Source organism: Rhinoderma darwinii, chromosome 1, assembly GCF_050947455.1.
Source record: "Rhinoderma darwinii isolate aRhiDar2 chromosome 1, aRhiDar2.hap1, whole genome shotgun sequence".
NCBI lineage: Eukaryota > Metazoa > Chordata > Amphibia > Anura > Rhinodermatidae > Rhinoderma > Rhinoderma darwinii.
In genome coordinates this window covers 127364872-127379692 of record NC_134687.1, presented here as the reverse complement: position 1 = coordinate 127379692, position 14821 = coordinate 127364872, and the positions used below count along the sequence as shown (strand labels likewise).

The 14821-nt window shown below is 40.7% G+C and overlaps 1 protein-coding gene across 2 annotated transcripts in view; it reads right to left on the bottom strand.

Moving 5' to 3' along the window:
* LRBA (LPS responsive beige-like anchor protein) overlaps nt 1–14821 on the bottom strand; it is a 641245-nt gene that overhangs the window by 308261 nt on the left and 318163 nt on the right. For both annotated transcript variants that reach the window (XM_075860361.1, XM_075860360.1), the window contains exon 37: nt 14352–14476. In XM_075860361.1, the coding sequence (XP_075716476.1) occupies nt 14352–14476 (125 nt within the window). The remainder of the gene's footprint in view (nt 1–14351; nt 14477–14821) is intronic.

Sequence of the window (14821 nt, the reverse complement as noted above, 5' to 3'; positions counted from 1 at the left end):
CCACTGTAGCTAGTGCCCACATAGTGCCAGTGCCCACATAGTACCACAGTGAAATGTCATAGTTCCCACATATAAAGTCAGTGCCCACATAGTGCCACATTGTCCACTATACATAGTACCACAGTGCCCACATATAAAGTGCCAGTGACCACATATAAAGTGCCAGTGACCACATATAAAGTGCCAGAGGCCATTGTAGATCGTGCCACAGTGCCCACATAGTGCCATAGTGCTCACATACAAAGTGCCAGAGTCCACTTAGTGCCACAATGCCCATTTAGATAGTGCTGGTGTACCCTGTAGATAGTGCCACACCTCCCATATAGTGCCACAGTGCCCATGTAGCTAGCACCCCTCCCTGTAGATATCGTAACTCCCTGTAGGAGCGGAATCCCTCTGGCTGGGGATTCCGCTGATCGAGTGTGCACCTGACGTCTATTCATATGTGGATAGTGACGCCGGGGGCTTCTCCACAGAAATTGAGGAGTCCTGAAAAACGGCCGGTAAAAACTGATCCATTTACTTCTATGGGAGCCGTCTGGCCGTGAAAATCGACAAAAATAGGACATGTCCTATTTTCTGACAGCTGGTATTCACGGGCCGTTAAAAAAAAAAAAAAATGGCCGTGTAAATACACCAACAGAACTTCTTTGTTCTGAGCATGGCTGTGTGACGGCAGTTACAAAAACGTTCATCACATGGCCTCTTTTACGGTCGTGTGAATGTAGCCTTACATTTGTCATTTCTCTGCCAATGCTTCCTGCTTCCCCAAATCTTTGTATTATTATGCTTTTTAGTGTTGATTTCTTTACAGAGCTTAGTATCATCTGCAAATATTGAAATTATACGGTTAGCCTTCTACAAAGTAGCCAAAGTAGTGAAGTGATTCCCTCTCAGTTGATTGGAGAAGGATCAAGTGGCTGTATTCACAGCACTTTAGCAACGGTGCCAAGAATGCAGCCACATGACATCTCCTGGCCAGCTAACCGTGAGGAACTCACTACATATATATGGCGTACAGGACTGTGCATCCAGTTGTGGTGGAGGGGGGTAATGCCTAATAACCAACATTTATGGCATATCCACAGGACCCCAGTTTTAGCTGTTGATGTGGCCGCTGATTACAGGTGGGAACTAGTGTTAAGAGGGCCGTGCATGCTTACTGCTGCCTCCATTCTGTTCAATTCTATTTACTGTAACTCTCATAGAACAGAATGGAGAGAGCCGTGCGCATGCTTGCCCCCCACCCCCCGAGTGACGCAGGTTCTTGGTATAAGCACGGGTCCCAGAGCTGGGACCTGCATCTATCAGACACTTATAGAATATTCTGTGGATATGCCATAAATTTCTAAATTGGGAATAACTCTTAATGGGCATTTTTTAGATAAATCTGTTCAAAGTTTATGTACTTCAGGACAAGAACACTTTATAAATAAAAACTGCATACACCGCGTATTTCTTTACATTCATATGAGGAATATGACTAGATGTATAATGTTTGTAGCTGAATAAAAATAAACTTCTTCTTTACTCATTTGCAGCTTATCTTTGGGAACTTTATCCTGAAGCTGGTATATACTTTCCTTAGGCTTCAAGACTGATAAAAGATCTAAATAACAATTTGTTTGTGAAGTGTGGAAATGAAAAGATCAAGGCTCCTAGAATTGCAGGACATCAATAAAATAAAGACGAGAAGTTCCATAAGAGGGCAGTGTCTGAAACGAAACTAAACTGAATGAAATGAAGAAGAGGGGATGATCCATAGTGTTGAAAGCAGCACTGAGTGGGAACACCATTCCTGGGACGTTAGCCAAGAATCTATTAGTGACTTTTCTTATAAAAGAGTCTCAGGAGCAGACCGAAATCCACATTATAAAAAGGAACCAATTCTAGGAGTTGCCAAAAGGTACCTATTAGGTGGGAATGGGATTTTTTTTTTTGCCCATGAATTACATGAGTTTTTACAGGTGGGTATTATCATTTATCTATATTTTGCATTGGTCACTCTATATTAAAGTTAATGGTTAGAAACCGCCAAATGAGAGCACTCCGTGGTTTCCGAAATATCCGTTATTTAAAAAGAGAGAATGACCACACCTGCGAGACCATTTCTTGGCAACTGCAATGCCCTGTTCTTGCAATAGTGGGGGTTGCATTATCCTATACTCCAATAAGATTTTTAGAACATGTTTAATGGACACAGTGATAATTTCTACAACAAGACTGATTGGATATGTCATGGAAACGCGAGGCAAAATTGAGCTATTCATTTCACTGGGGTTAACATTGGGAAAATATTTTTATTTAGCTTTGTAAAATCTCATATCACATTTTACCAGGACTACAGGTAAATATAATATGCACAAGGCTTAAGACTATATGAATCTAGATGGCCTCATGTATGAAACTATTTTTCTCTGTGTGAAAAATCATGGATAGGCTGTTATGGGGGAACATCTGAAATTTGTATCTGCACATCTTAATCCATAAGTGCCAAATAGACTGGTGAAAGAGAGAAGTTGATACGAACACACCATTATTTGTATCTAAATCAACATTTATTAAAGGGGTTGTACCAGAAACGACAATTAGTTCCCAGGATAGGGGATTGTCTGATCGCTGGGGGCCCCACTGCCAGGACCTACTGCCGGGACCCCAGCAATCACGAGTTTTTTAAAAATTAATAACTGATAAAATATAAGTTAATTCAGCAAACGGTCTAAGGCTATGTTCACACCGCATTTAGCCAATATGGTGGACGTAAGGCAAAACAAAAAGTATACAAACATTTATTGTAGTGGCCCTATATGTTTCTAAAGGAAACATGTATGCCAAAATGTCTGCGTACTATTTATATGTTTTTATTTTAATGCGCTGGATACACTAGAACTTTATCAGAACGGAGCGAAAATATAGCACAGGAGCAGCTGTCAGACGAGCGGTCAGTGCAGGTCACTGACCGCTTCAGCTCAGAACGGCTTTCTGCAGCTTCTATGTACTGTGATACATAGAAGCTGAGGAATTAAAACAGTGCATTTTAAAAAAAAAAATAAATGCTTTTCAATATAAAAAAAACAAAACACAACTTAAAAGGTGTCCATAGCCTTTAACCCGTTAGTGACCGGCCCATCGTGTTTCTACGTCGGTCACTAACGGGCCTTATTCCGATGCCATAGACTTTTTACGTCGCGGCATCGGAATAAGTAAACAGAGCAGGGAGCTGTCAAATCTCCCTGCCCTCAGCTGCTAGAGGCAGCTGAGGGCTGGGAGCGTCCCTGCTCTGCCGTGTGAGATCGATATTAGTATCGATCTCACACGTTTAACCCCTCAGATGCGGTGCTCAATAGCGAGCACCGCATCTGAGTGGTTTTGGAGAGAGGGAGGGAGCTCCCTCTCTCCCCCACCGACACCCGGCGATACGATCGCCGAGTGTCTGTGTCTCCAATGGCAGCCGGGGGCCTAATAAAGGCCCCCAGGCTGCCTAGAGTGAATGCCTGCTAGATCATGCCGCAGGCATGACCTAGCAGATGCCTGTCCGTGTTAAACGGCCAGGCAGTAATACACTGCAATACAAAAGTATTGCAGTGTATTAGAATCGCATATTATAGTCCCCTAATGGGACTAGTAAAAAAGTGAAAAAAAGTTTAATAAAGTTAATTTACAAAAAAATGTGAAAAAAAAATGAAAAACCCAGCTTTTCCCCTTACAAAATGCTTTACTATTAAAAAAACAAAATAAAGTTAAAAAGTTACACATATTTGGTATCGCCGCGTCCGTAACGACCCCGACTATAAATCTATTACATTATTTAACCCGCACGGTGAACGCTGTAAAAAAAATAATAAAAAACTATGTAAAAATTGCTGTTTTCTGTGAATACTGACTTTAAAAAAATGTAATAAAAAGTGATCAAAAAGTCGCATCTACTCCAAAATGGTACCAATAAAAACTACAAGTCGTCCCGCAAAAAAAAAGCCCTCATACAACCGCATCGGCGAAAAAATAAAAACGTTACGGCTCTTCAAATATGGAGACACAAAAACAAATAATTTAGAAAAAAAAGTGTTTTTACTGTGCAAAAGTAGTAAAACATACAAAAACTATACAAATTTGGTATCGTTGCAATCGTAACAACCCGCTGAATAAAGTTGTGTTATTTATACCACACGGTAAACGGCGTAGATTTAGGACGCAAAAAAGAGTGGCGAAATTTCAGATTTTTTTCTATTCCCCCCCAAAAAAAAGTTAATAAAAGTTAATCAATAAATAATATGTACCTAAAAATGATGCTATTAAAAAATACAACTTGTCCCGCAAAAAACAAGACCTTATACAGCTATGTCGACGCAAAAATAAGAAGGTTATAGCTCTTGGAATGCGACGATTGAAAAACGTAAAAAATAGCTTGGCCATTAAGGTCCAAAATAGGCTGGTCATTAAGGTGTTCCTGTTCTGTATAAAAGTATACCTCTATTGTATCGGCCAGACGTGGTGTAGACATTAGAAGCATTGCAGTATGTGATAGAGGACAACACATTATTTAACAGTGCATAGCCATGAAAATAAGCAGCTCCACTCTTCCCCAAATAGTGGATTATACAAATGGGATGCCCCTTTATTCATTCTAATGCAGAACCATGTAAAAAAGAAATGTATCTTGCACTCAATTTACCTTTTTCCAGGGCAAATAAGGCAAGTGGGAAGTTCATTAAAGTGAAGTGCAGGTCAGAGATGTCAAGAGCATATAGAGCTATGGGGCATAAATAATTGACAAGGTTCTAAAAGAAATGGAAAGTGAACATTACCCAGTATAAGACCTAGCCACTATATGCATAGGATTTCACAGGCAATAACTTCTAGTTTTATCATTTAAAAAACGTAGACGAGCCAATAGAAATGAATGATGAATCCATTGGTCCAAAATAAAGTAGTCCCTGCAGCCTTCATATCGCACCCAACTTTATAATAACTTAAAGCGAAGATAATTTGGGGATAAATGTATAAAAGTTTTAAAATATATGAAACATTGCATGTTAAACAGTTTGTTTCAATTAACAATAAAAACCTAGAAGAACACAGCATTTACAGACAATGGCTCCTAGAAATAACTCTAGGGAAGGGTTACACTTTGAAAAATGACTTGTGCTTCTCTCTGAAGAAAGGTAATGTGAACTTGGAAAGGGCAATTAAATTGTCAGAATTAACAAATTTGTTTTTAACTAGAAGATAGCCAGAAGTGTAGTCTAGGGGCTGGTATTGATCGTCAAAACAGAGGACATTCGTCTTCAGGTATTTACGCTGCCACCTTTGCATTAGAGGCTGTTTTTGACCCTATCAATCCTTACAGGAGATTGCTCTGACTTCCTTTCTGAACAAAGACTTAAAGGTATCAAAATCAGGTGCTAGTGTTTTCAACACACATCCATACATTACTCTAACATACTCAAATAGTGGGGCAGATATGCTATTCGAAATGCGGCAGAATTCTGATGTACATGCTGTGCGCCACATTTATTAACCGTTTTAGGCACTTTTTGTGCTGTGCTCGACAAGGCAATGTGACTTAGCAGTAAGCGATCTAGTAGAAACGGGTGTGACAAAATGCGCCGTCGTGCATCAAAATTTGGGCGCAAATAAAACTGGCGTAAACAAAGCCAATCCATAGGTGGTATGAGGAAGAGAAAGTATCTAACATGGCTGGCTAGATGCACCAAATTCATTATACAGTGCCACACTTAGATAAGGAAGTCAGAAGATGCACCAAATTCATTATACAGTGCCACACTTAGATAAGGAAGTCAGAAGATGCGCCAAATTTATCAAAGTTTACTCTGTCTAAAGGCCCCATTTAATGGAGCGTACAGTCGCCACGTGTAATAGCGTGCAAAGATGGAACGATGAACGATAAATCATTGGCTTTCCGTGGACCGGAGTGAATGATAATAATTAGTCGCCACCATATATCCTAGTCTAATCAGAAATCTTCCAGATCAGAGATGAGGGGTGGTTATGTTGAAGGTTTGTTTTGTTGCCAGCAATGATCGCAGTAATGACTAAACAGAAAATCTTGTTATGGTTATAGTTACGTGACTGCATTCAAAAGGATGGTCTATTACCATCATGTAAATTACTCCTTAAGTCATGAAAGAATATCTGCCCATTTAACCCCTTAGTGACGAACAACACGCCTTTTCACAACAGTCACTAAGGGGCCTTAGGCTAGGCCGCCGTGGAAGCCTAGTCTAAGTCTTGAATGGGTGTCCCATGGAGGATGGAGCGGGTGCTCGCCTGTCTAACGATAACCGGGCTTCTGCCCTAATGGTAGCGATCAAAGTTTTCTTTAAATCGCGGCTATTTAACCTCCTTACATGCTGCGGTCAATAGTAACCACGGCATTTAAGTGGTTTACAGAGGGAGGGAGCTCCCTCCGTCATCCATCGGCGGCCCACAAATGCAACTGCGGGCCTCCGATGGGGTGCCATGGCAGCTGGAGGCCTTATAAAAGCCCCCAGGCCTGTCCTTACTATATGCCTATTAGGCCATGCCAGAGGCATGGCCTAAAACCTCTTGTACACGACTGAGTTCGGGCCGTGAAAAACGGTCCAAACTGAACAAAATGATGCAGCACAAAATAGCAGTTCCGCAGGAGGCAGGGACTCCTAGCATCATAAAATGTCTATGAAGTCACGAGTCCCGTCCACCTGTACCGCAGTTGGGCCGGGAAATCCAGCCGACAGACCGTTTTTCATGGCACGACCTTGGTCGTGTGCAAGAGCACTAATAGATTGACCGTCCGTTTTATACTAACAGTATACCAAAGCATTATATCTGCAATCAAAAGATCACATAGTGAAGTCCTCTAGCGGGATTAAAAAAATAATAATTAATGTTAAATAAAAATTATTAATATACAGAGTAAAAACAAAACATTATTTCCATTAAAAAGTGGATTTAGTAAAAGTGTAAAAAAGAAATAAAAATAGACATATGGTATCGGCGCGATCGCAATGACCCAAACAATAAAGTTAACATGCAATGTAAAGCGCAAGGTGAACGCCGTAAAAAAAATGCAAAAAATAATGGCGGAATTACTACATTTTCCATTGCCCCCCAAAAAAGAAATAAAAGTTAATCAATAAGTCCCATGTTCCCCAAAAAAGTACCAATGAAAACGGTGTTGTCCCGCAAAAAACAAGCCCACATATCACTACAGTGACGTAAAACGTAAAAAGTTATGTCTCTTGGAAAGAGATTACGCAAAAACAAATAATCTTAGTACAAAAGTGTTTTATTGTGCAAAACTAGTAAAACATAAAAAACCTCTACATATGTGGTATAGCCGTAATCGCAAGACCCATAGAATAAAGGTAACATGTTATTTACGCTGCACGGTGAATGGCATAAATTTAAAAACACATAGAACAATTGCGGAATTGCTGTTTTTTTTTCTATTCCTCACAAAAATATGTACCCCAAAATGGTGCCATTAAATAATACAACTAATCCCGCAAAAAACAAGTCATCATACAGCTATGTCAACGGAAAGAAGAAAAAAAAAAAGGTATAGCTCTTTGTACCATTTTGGCGTACGTGCGACTTTTTGATCACTTTTTATCTTTTTTTGGGAGGCAAGGTGACCAAATAACAGCAATTCTGGCCTAGTTTTTTTTTATATAGCGATCACCATGCATCATAAATTACATGTTAACTTTATTCTGCGGGTCAGCACAATTCCAGCGATAGCAAATTTATAGCACTTTATGTTTTACAACTTCTTGCACAATAAAATTACTTTTGTAAATAGAATATTTTTTCTGTACCGCCATGTTCTAAGCCATAACTTTTTATGAGGGCTTGTTTTTTGCGAGACGAGCTATAGTTTTTATACGTACCATTTTTGGATACATGCGACTTTAACATCACTTTTTATTTATATTTTTGGAAGACAAAGTGACCAAAAAACAGCAATTCTGGCAATGTTTTTTTTACCAAGTTCACTGCGCAGATATAGAACAATATTTTTATAGTTCCGGTCGTTACGGCCTCGGCAATAGCAAATATGTATGGTTTATTATATTTTCTTCAATTATAAATGACTTGACAAGGGAAAAGGGTTATTGTATTTTATTTTTTACAACTTTTATTTTTTACACTTTTTCTTAGTCCTACTAGGGGACTTGAAGGTCAAACTGTTTGATTGCTGTTCTAATACATTGCACTACCTATGTAGTTCAATGTATTAGAACGGTCAGTTGTTCACTGAAAGCAAACCGATCAGGCTCCGCCTCCGGGCGTGGCCTAATCAGCTTCCGTAATTGAGGACCAGGAGGCCATTGTTAACATATAGCCGGACACCCACTGCTGATGACGCCGGCTTAGCTTCTGAGCCGGAAGCTGAGCAGGCGCCATCTTGCCGTTGGAACTTGAAGCCTTTTAGGCGCCGCCTCCGAGCGGGGCATAGGAGGCTTCCATTGCTGGCAGACCGGGAGGCTAGTATTAGGCCTCCGGTTGCCATTGCAGCCATCTGCAACCCAGCGATCACGCTGGGGTACCAGTGGTTTTAAAACCCCTCAGATGCTGCAATCTCTATTGAACGCAGCATCTGAGGGGTTATTTGGCGCCCGAGCCCACACTATCACCGCGACATAATGGTACTGCGTTTTGCGGGAACCCCTGCCCGTCAACGACTTATATATACGGCGGATGTCGGGAAGGTTAAGGTTAAGGCCGTGTTCCCACATTACAGTCGTTTTTGCCCGCAAAGTGTGAACACAACTTAATTGTTACATTGGCCAGCTTTAGAAAATGTAGTTTGAAGTTTATTTATTCATTTTTGTTGCGAATATAGCGCCAACATATTCTGCAGTGCTGTACAGAGGTTTTTACCTCATTTTAGACTTCTCTTACAAAAACTATAAGAATGTGAAACACAGACTAAGGGCTCATTCAGACGAGCGTGTATCTCATCCGTGTGACCGCCATTTAAACAACGGCCATCACACAGATGCATGTATTTCAATGGGGTCGTTCACACGACCGTTGTTTCAACGGAGCTTGTGAAGGGTCCGTGAAAAAACAGGATGAGTCCTATTTTCTAGTGTGTCACGCATTCCCTCCATAGACTCTAGTCTATGGGGATCTGTGACAACGCGTCTCGCACAGGTGCATCTCGGACGTGAAAAACTGCTGTTTTTCACGTTCGAGGTTAGCTACGCTCATCTAAACATAGCCCAAGGCTACATTCACATGAGCGTGTCCGATTTTCGTGCACAAAAAAACAGGCACTATTTCCTGAATTTCATGTCAGTGTGCCACCAGTGTGCGTTCCGCGTGGCATCAGTGTGCCTTGCGTGTGGCATGTTTTTTAGTAACTGATGTGTGAAATACGGACAGCACACGGAGGTTGTCTGTATGCTGTTCGTGTTTTCCACAAACCCATAGACTTCAACGGGCGACAACGTCCGCAAAAATGGACCAACATAGGTCATGCAGGAAGTTTCATGCAACGGACACTCACTGCGTGAAAAACACGCATATCTTAATAGCCCTATTGACTTGCTTGGGTCCGTGTGCTGTCCGTGTGCTGTCCGTTATTTCAACTGACAGCACACGGACATGGAACAAGCTCGTCTGAATGAGCCCTAAGGCAAAATGCTCGTTCGGCTGATAGCTTTTCCTATTAACTCCCCCATAAGATCGATCAGTCGACCGTGCATGTGTTTTCAATGGGGAGAAGGGAGAAAGTCGATGCATGGGCTTATCACCTAACAAAAAGATACGGCATGTTGAAATTCAACATGCCAAACCCTTCTCTCCACCGCCATCTGCCGTTTATGGAGAGTCGGAATGCCGTCACACACATTAGATTGTCGGACGATGCCGCCAAAATAAGCGGGTTCGGCTGACATCTAATGTATCTGTTCAGTTTAGGGTATATAGCAGACAGAAGAGCCCAGTGCCTGAATAGTGGCCCAAGGATTCCCTACAGTCCTGTAGAGCCATAGCCACCATCTGTCCCAAACAAGGCTTCTTAAAGAGAATAGCAACATAATTTGTTATCTAACAGAGCATAGCACAATTTTTTTTCCTCTTGGATTCTGTCTAGATGGGAAAATAAAAAATAAAATCTTCACACGGAAATACCAGGGCCCATAGACTTATTGGTACAGTGCTGTAATACAGTGCGGTTTTGCTATAAAAAAAAAAAAAACCTTAACTATATAGAACATACAGTTTGCTATATGTTGTAGTATTACTTGACTATATACTAATTAGGCTCAGTACACATCTTAATTGGTGTCCCCATTAAGCACCATTTTGTCCGGCAAGTTGACGGAAACCATGACGAAAACCCGACGGAACCCATTAAAGTCAATGGTTTCTGGTTTCCGTCATGCGTCAGATCCGGCGCTTCCAGAATTCTCGTTCTGCTCCTATGACTGAGCAGAACAACGGAACAGCAGGTGTGAACAGACCCTAACTTAAAGGAAAGATATCATCCTTCAGGTTGTTATTAAAAATGAATCTATAAACAAAAAAAACACATTCACAGTCATTTGCTATATACTTTTATAAAACAAGTGTGTTTATTATGTAAATTATAGTTGCCAGTCGCAGTAGATAGGATCTTAAAGATTTGCCAGTCTCTTGCTTAAAATTACACTGCGGTTTGCTGGCGTTATGGCTGAATGGGTTTATAGACTATTTCCTTTAATTCATTTGCCAGAGATAAAAAAAAAAACAAGAAGAAGCTTGACAGCTTGATGCACATATTGCTAGCAACAGCAAATAAAACCCACTAAACTAGTATTGATTCCCCTCACACTGAAGATACATCATAGCCAATATCACTTGACTCCAGTAAGACCAGAGGCCAGTTCAGGCACCGGCAGCAGGTGCAGGAGTGTGGACTTTTAATTACAAAATGCCTTTGTTGTGGCTTATATAAGTATGAAATACAGTGCTACTTCACCTCTTTTGCCGTTTTTGAGTAGTGAAAGGGATTCAATGGTCAGAGTTCAGGGGCCAGTTACGAGCCATCAAAGATGCAGTAATTCTGGGTTTACGTAACTCTGATGCAAAAATAGTCAGTTTGGAAACCCTTATTTCCTCATCCCTATTAGACCTAATCCAAACTAAATATTGTGCAAAAAAACAAAAACATTGGTGAATAAAGCTTCATACCTTACATTCAGATGTTGCCCTGCCTCACAGCAGACGCAGCACGGCACATCTCCCCCTTAGCTGTACTCACAGTAGAGCTTCCCCTTATCGGAATACTGCCATCTGACAAAGTTACGGCATATCGCTAGGATATACCATACATATTCTAATCGTGGGGGTACGACCTCTGGAACTCCTTAGACTGAAGGGAATGAGATCCATTCAGCTTTTCGCCTGCACAGCAGTGTGCCAAGTCGGCAGTAGAACCCCCACCGAACAGGAAGTGATGGCAAATACTAGTTCTATGCCATCTCTTACTATGGTGAGATAACCCTGTTAACAGCATTCACAACAGTACCTTCCCAGCAGTAGTTACAGCAGCATCCACCCTCCTCCCTTCATTAGTCACAGTAGCGCCACTCCATCTCCCACCAGTACCTCGGACTATCCGTGCTTTTCATCGTTCTCCCAAGTAGTACTTTTCCTCAGTAGTCACAGCAATGCCTATCCTCACTCCTCAAAACGTTACATCAGTGCCTTAACCCCCTACAACCTGTGAAGAGCCCCCCTGCTAGCAGGAAGCTTTCCGTTTCTGAATGATATCTACAGGGTTCGATTAAATTGGAGCACACAACACTGTCATTATCCAACAGACGCTGTGTGCACTGCCCAACGGCAGTGATATGTGGCTGCCTCTACCACGGCACATGGAGCCAGGGGCTGTCAGGGAAGGCATTTGGCATTGGGTGAAAGCAGCAGAATAAATCATTTTCTGGTAGCCGGCAATCTTAATTATAAAAGACAAGAATGGGGATTTGACGCTCTATGTGCATTAGAGCAGAATAACGTTTACAACAAATATACAAATAATAGGAGTTAAATGGCATAGACTAAGATCTACTAGTATGTTATTAGCACAATATTGGAACGCCTCAATATCCATATTATATTATTAGGGTTTAATGCAGCCCCAGATATTAAAATGCAAAAGTCACCTCTTTGGCTTGCAACATCTACAAAAGTGAGTTCCCAGTAATACAGTAGCTCGGAGGTATCTAATAAGGTTTTCTTTTTGTTTTTTAAATATTGCATTTTTTCTATTCATTTACACTTTTTTTATATTCATTTAAAATATCTAATGATTATCTGAAGAAAAAAAAACAAAATAAGCATTTTAATCTCACCTTTTCCTACAGCTTCTAACGCCAAGGCTTTTAGCAATCTCCACCAAAGTGATTTAGGCCACATTTTTTATATTTATTTTTCAAGATGTTCTGATGCATGGAAACCTCACTCACAAATAATGAAAAAAAAACATCGGACCCGAGCAGTAATATTTTACTTTACAAACAGACCGTACATCACACCGCTGGATATGGATTTTTAGAAGGAAGATTTAATATCCATGGAGAAGCATACACAGGTATATAACTTTCTACAGAACACCTATATATCATAGAATATGTGATGACAATAAGGAAGATCTAGAAACCCTCCTCCTCGGGAGCGAGAATCTTGTCAGATGTGAGTGACTTAGTGTATATCAAGTAAGTCAATTTTACAGCTGTGACACTCAATATGTCTGGTACAAAAAAAACAACCCATAAACGTATGCAAGTGCTTATATCTATGTTAAATACCAGCGTAAGGATAAATGCACACATTGTGGAATTTGGTACAAAAAATCCGCATCAAAACCGCAGGTAGTTCCGCAGGTAAAATCTGCACTTAATAGTGCGTTTTTTTTAAACGTTTTCAGGTGCGGTTTTTACGCTGCAGATTTTGGTGCATTTTTTTCAAAGCTAGTCAGATACAATTCACAAGCGGAAACGCAAGATAAATTGACACGCTGTGGACTTTAAAATACGCACCGCAGGTCAATTTGCGTGCAGATAAAAAAAACGCAACTTGTAGATGAGATTTCTTGAAATCTCATTTACTTTGCTGGTACTTTATTATGCTGCAGATTTGCAGTGCGGTAAGACGCATTGTGTGCATTTGGCCTAACTGATTATCAGGCATTTATAGTTCTATGCTTCTGTTTTCCCTAAAACATAACACTTGTACCACACCATATATGGCTGTGTTCACACAAAGCAGTTAATTTCCGGTTAGTTTTTCTCCAAGGTGTGAAATTGCCGTGAGTTTGTAAAAAACTTGTGAACATATCCTTCAAATATAGTGCAGAATTCTGGTAACATTTTGCACCATGGGCAATAAATATGTGCAAATAGTTTTTGCTAAATGTCCTCAATAGTTCATGAAGGATAATATACTACTGTATTTATGTGAGATGCAAATTAACCCACAGACTTGGGCAAAGGTGGAGAAGCAGACAGCTTGTTGCAGCAACCGCCAATCTACAATCTCTCATACATTAGTCTTGAAATGGAGGAGTTTCCCATAATTATTATTCATCACCTATCCATAGGATAGTTTATAAATATCTGATCGGTGGAGGTCCGACCGCTGGGACCCCCTCCGATCACGGGCTCACCGTTCCGTTCCTGGGAGCCCCAAAGAAATGAGCGGTAGTGCACATGCTCGACTACCGCTCCATTCATTTCTATCTGGCTGCAGAGCGCCTTCTATGGCAGCCCCATAGAAATGAGTGGACCGATGGCCGAACATGCGCACTAACGTCCCATTCCTATGGGGCTCCCGGAAATGGCACAGTAAGTCCGTTCTCGTGATCGGTGGGGGTCCAAGCGGTCGAACCTCACCGATCAGACATTGATCACCTATCCTGTGGATAGTTGATAAATATTGATATTGGGAAAATCCCTTTAAGCTGTATCCTAGTCACTCTCCAAAGATGGAGGATAATAGAAGGATTTTATTTTTTTAATTGCTAGTCAGTCTGCATGACCTTCTGCAAGCCCCTGAAACAGAAAATATATATATTTCATTGTCATTTCTTCTAATTTATAGATTTACTGTCCTGTTCGTGAAGAACATGCCAATAATTATACTGCTACCTGTATCAGTTGCCATCTCTAATCTATGTACCAACATATTACACAGAAGGGTCCTCCCCAATAAGTGAAACATTATTAAACATGTCAAAAGCCAGGACTAAAACCTTATGAAGGGTTAGCTTTATCTATCTTAATATCCACTGTATGAGTAGCATTGTCTGAAATATGATCATTGTTTCTGACAAGAGACTATAACTATATGGTACTGACCATGTTCTCTGGCTGCTTTGAGTGTCGCTTCAGGATGTTTCGAACCAAGGGGGTTCCGCACAAATCGTCGTCGGCGCCTCAAGTCATCTTCCCAGTAGTCAAGGCGCCAGAACTCCCGGGGCCGGCTACAACAAAACACAGGGATCACACATGTTAGCCATTACTAAACAGCATGGTAGCTGTGAATTTTCACAGGCATCTTTCCTTGTTTGCATAGCTCTTTCTCTTACTTTCGTCGTTCGAACTGTCACTATTGAATAATTTAACTTCTTAAGGGTTTCTTCACTGAAGAGCTGATGTGATATCACTTTAAACCAGACTACAGTAGAGATTCATTTAATAAACATTGTTTTTATGTGCAGAGCAATACATAAGACGGCAACAAATATAAGGGGTCCCTAAAAAAAAATTAATAAACGCATGGAGTTGAGTTTTTTGAATGCTGTACAATACGACTACATTAATTGACA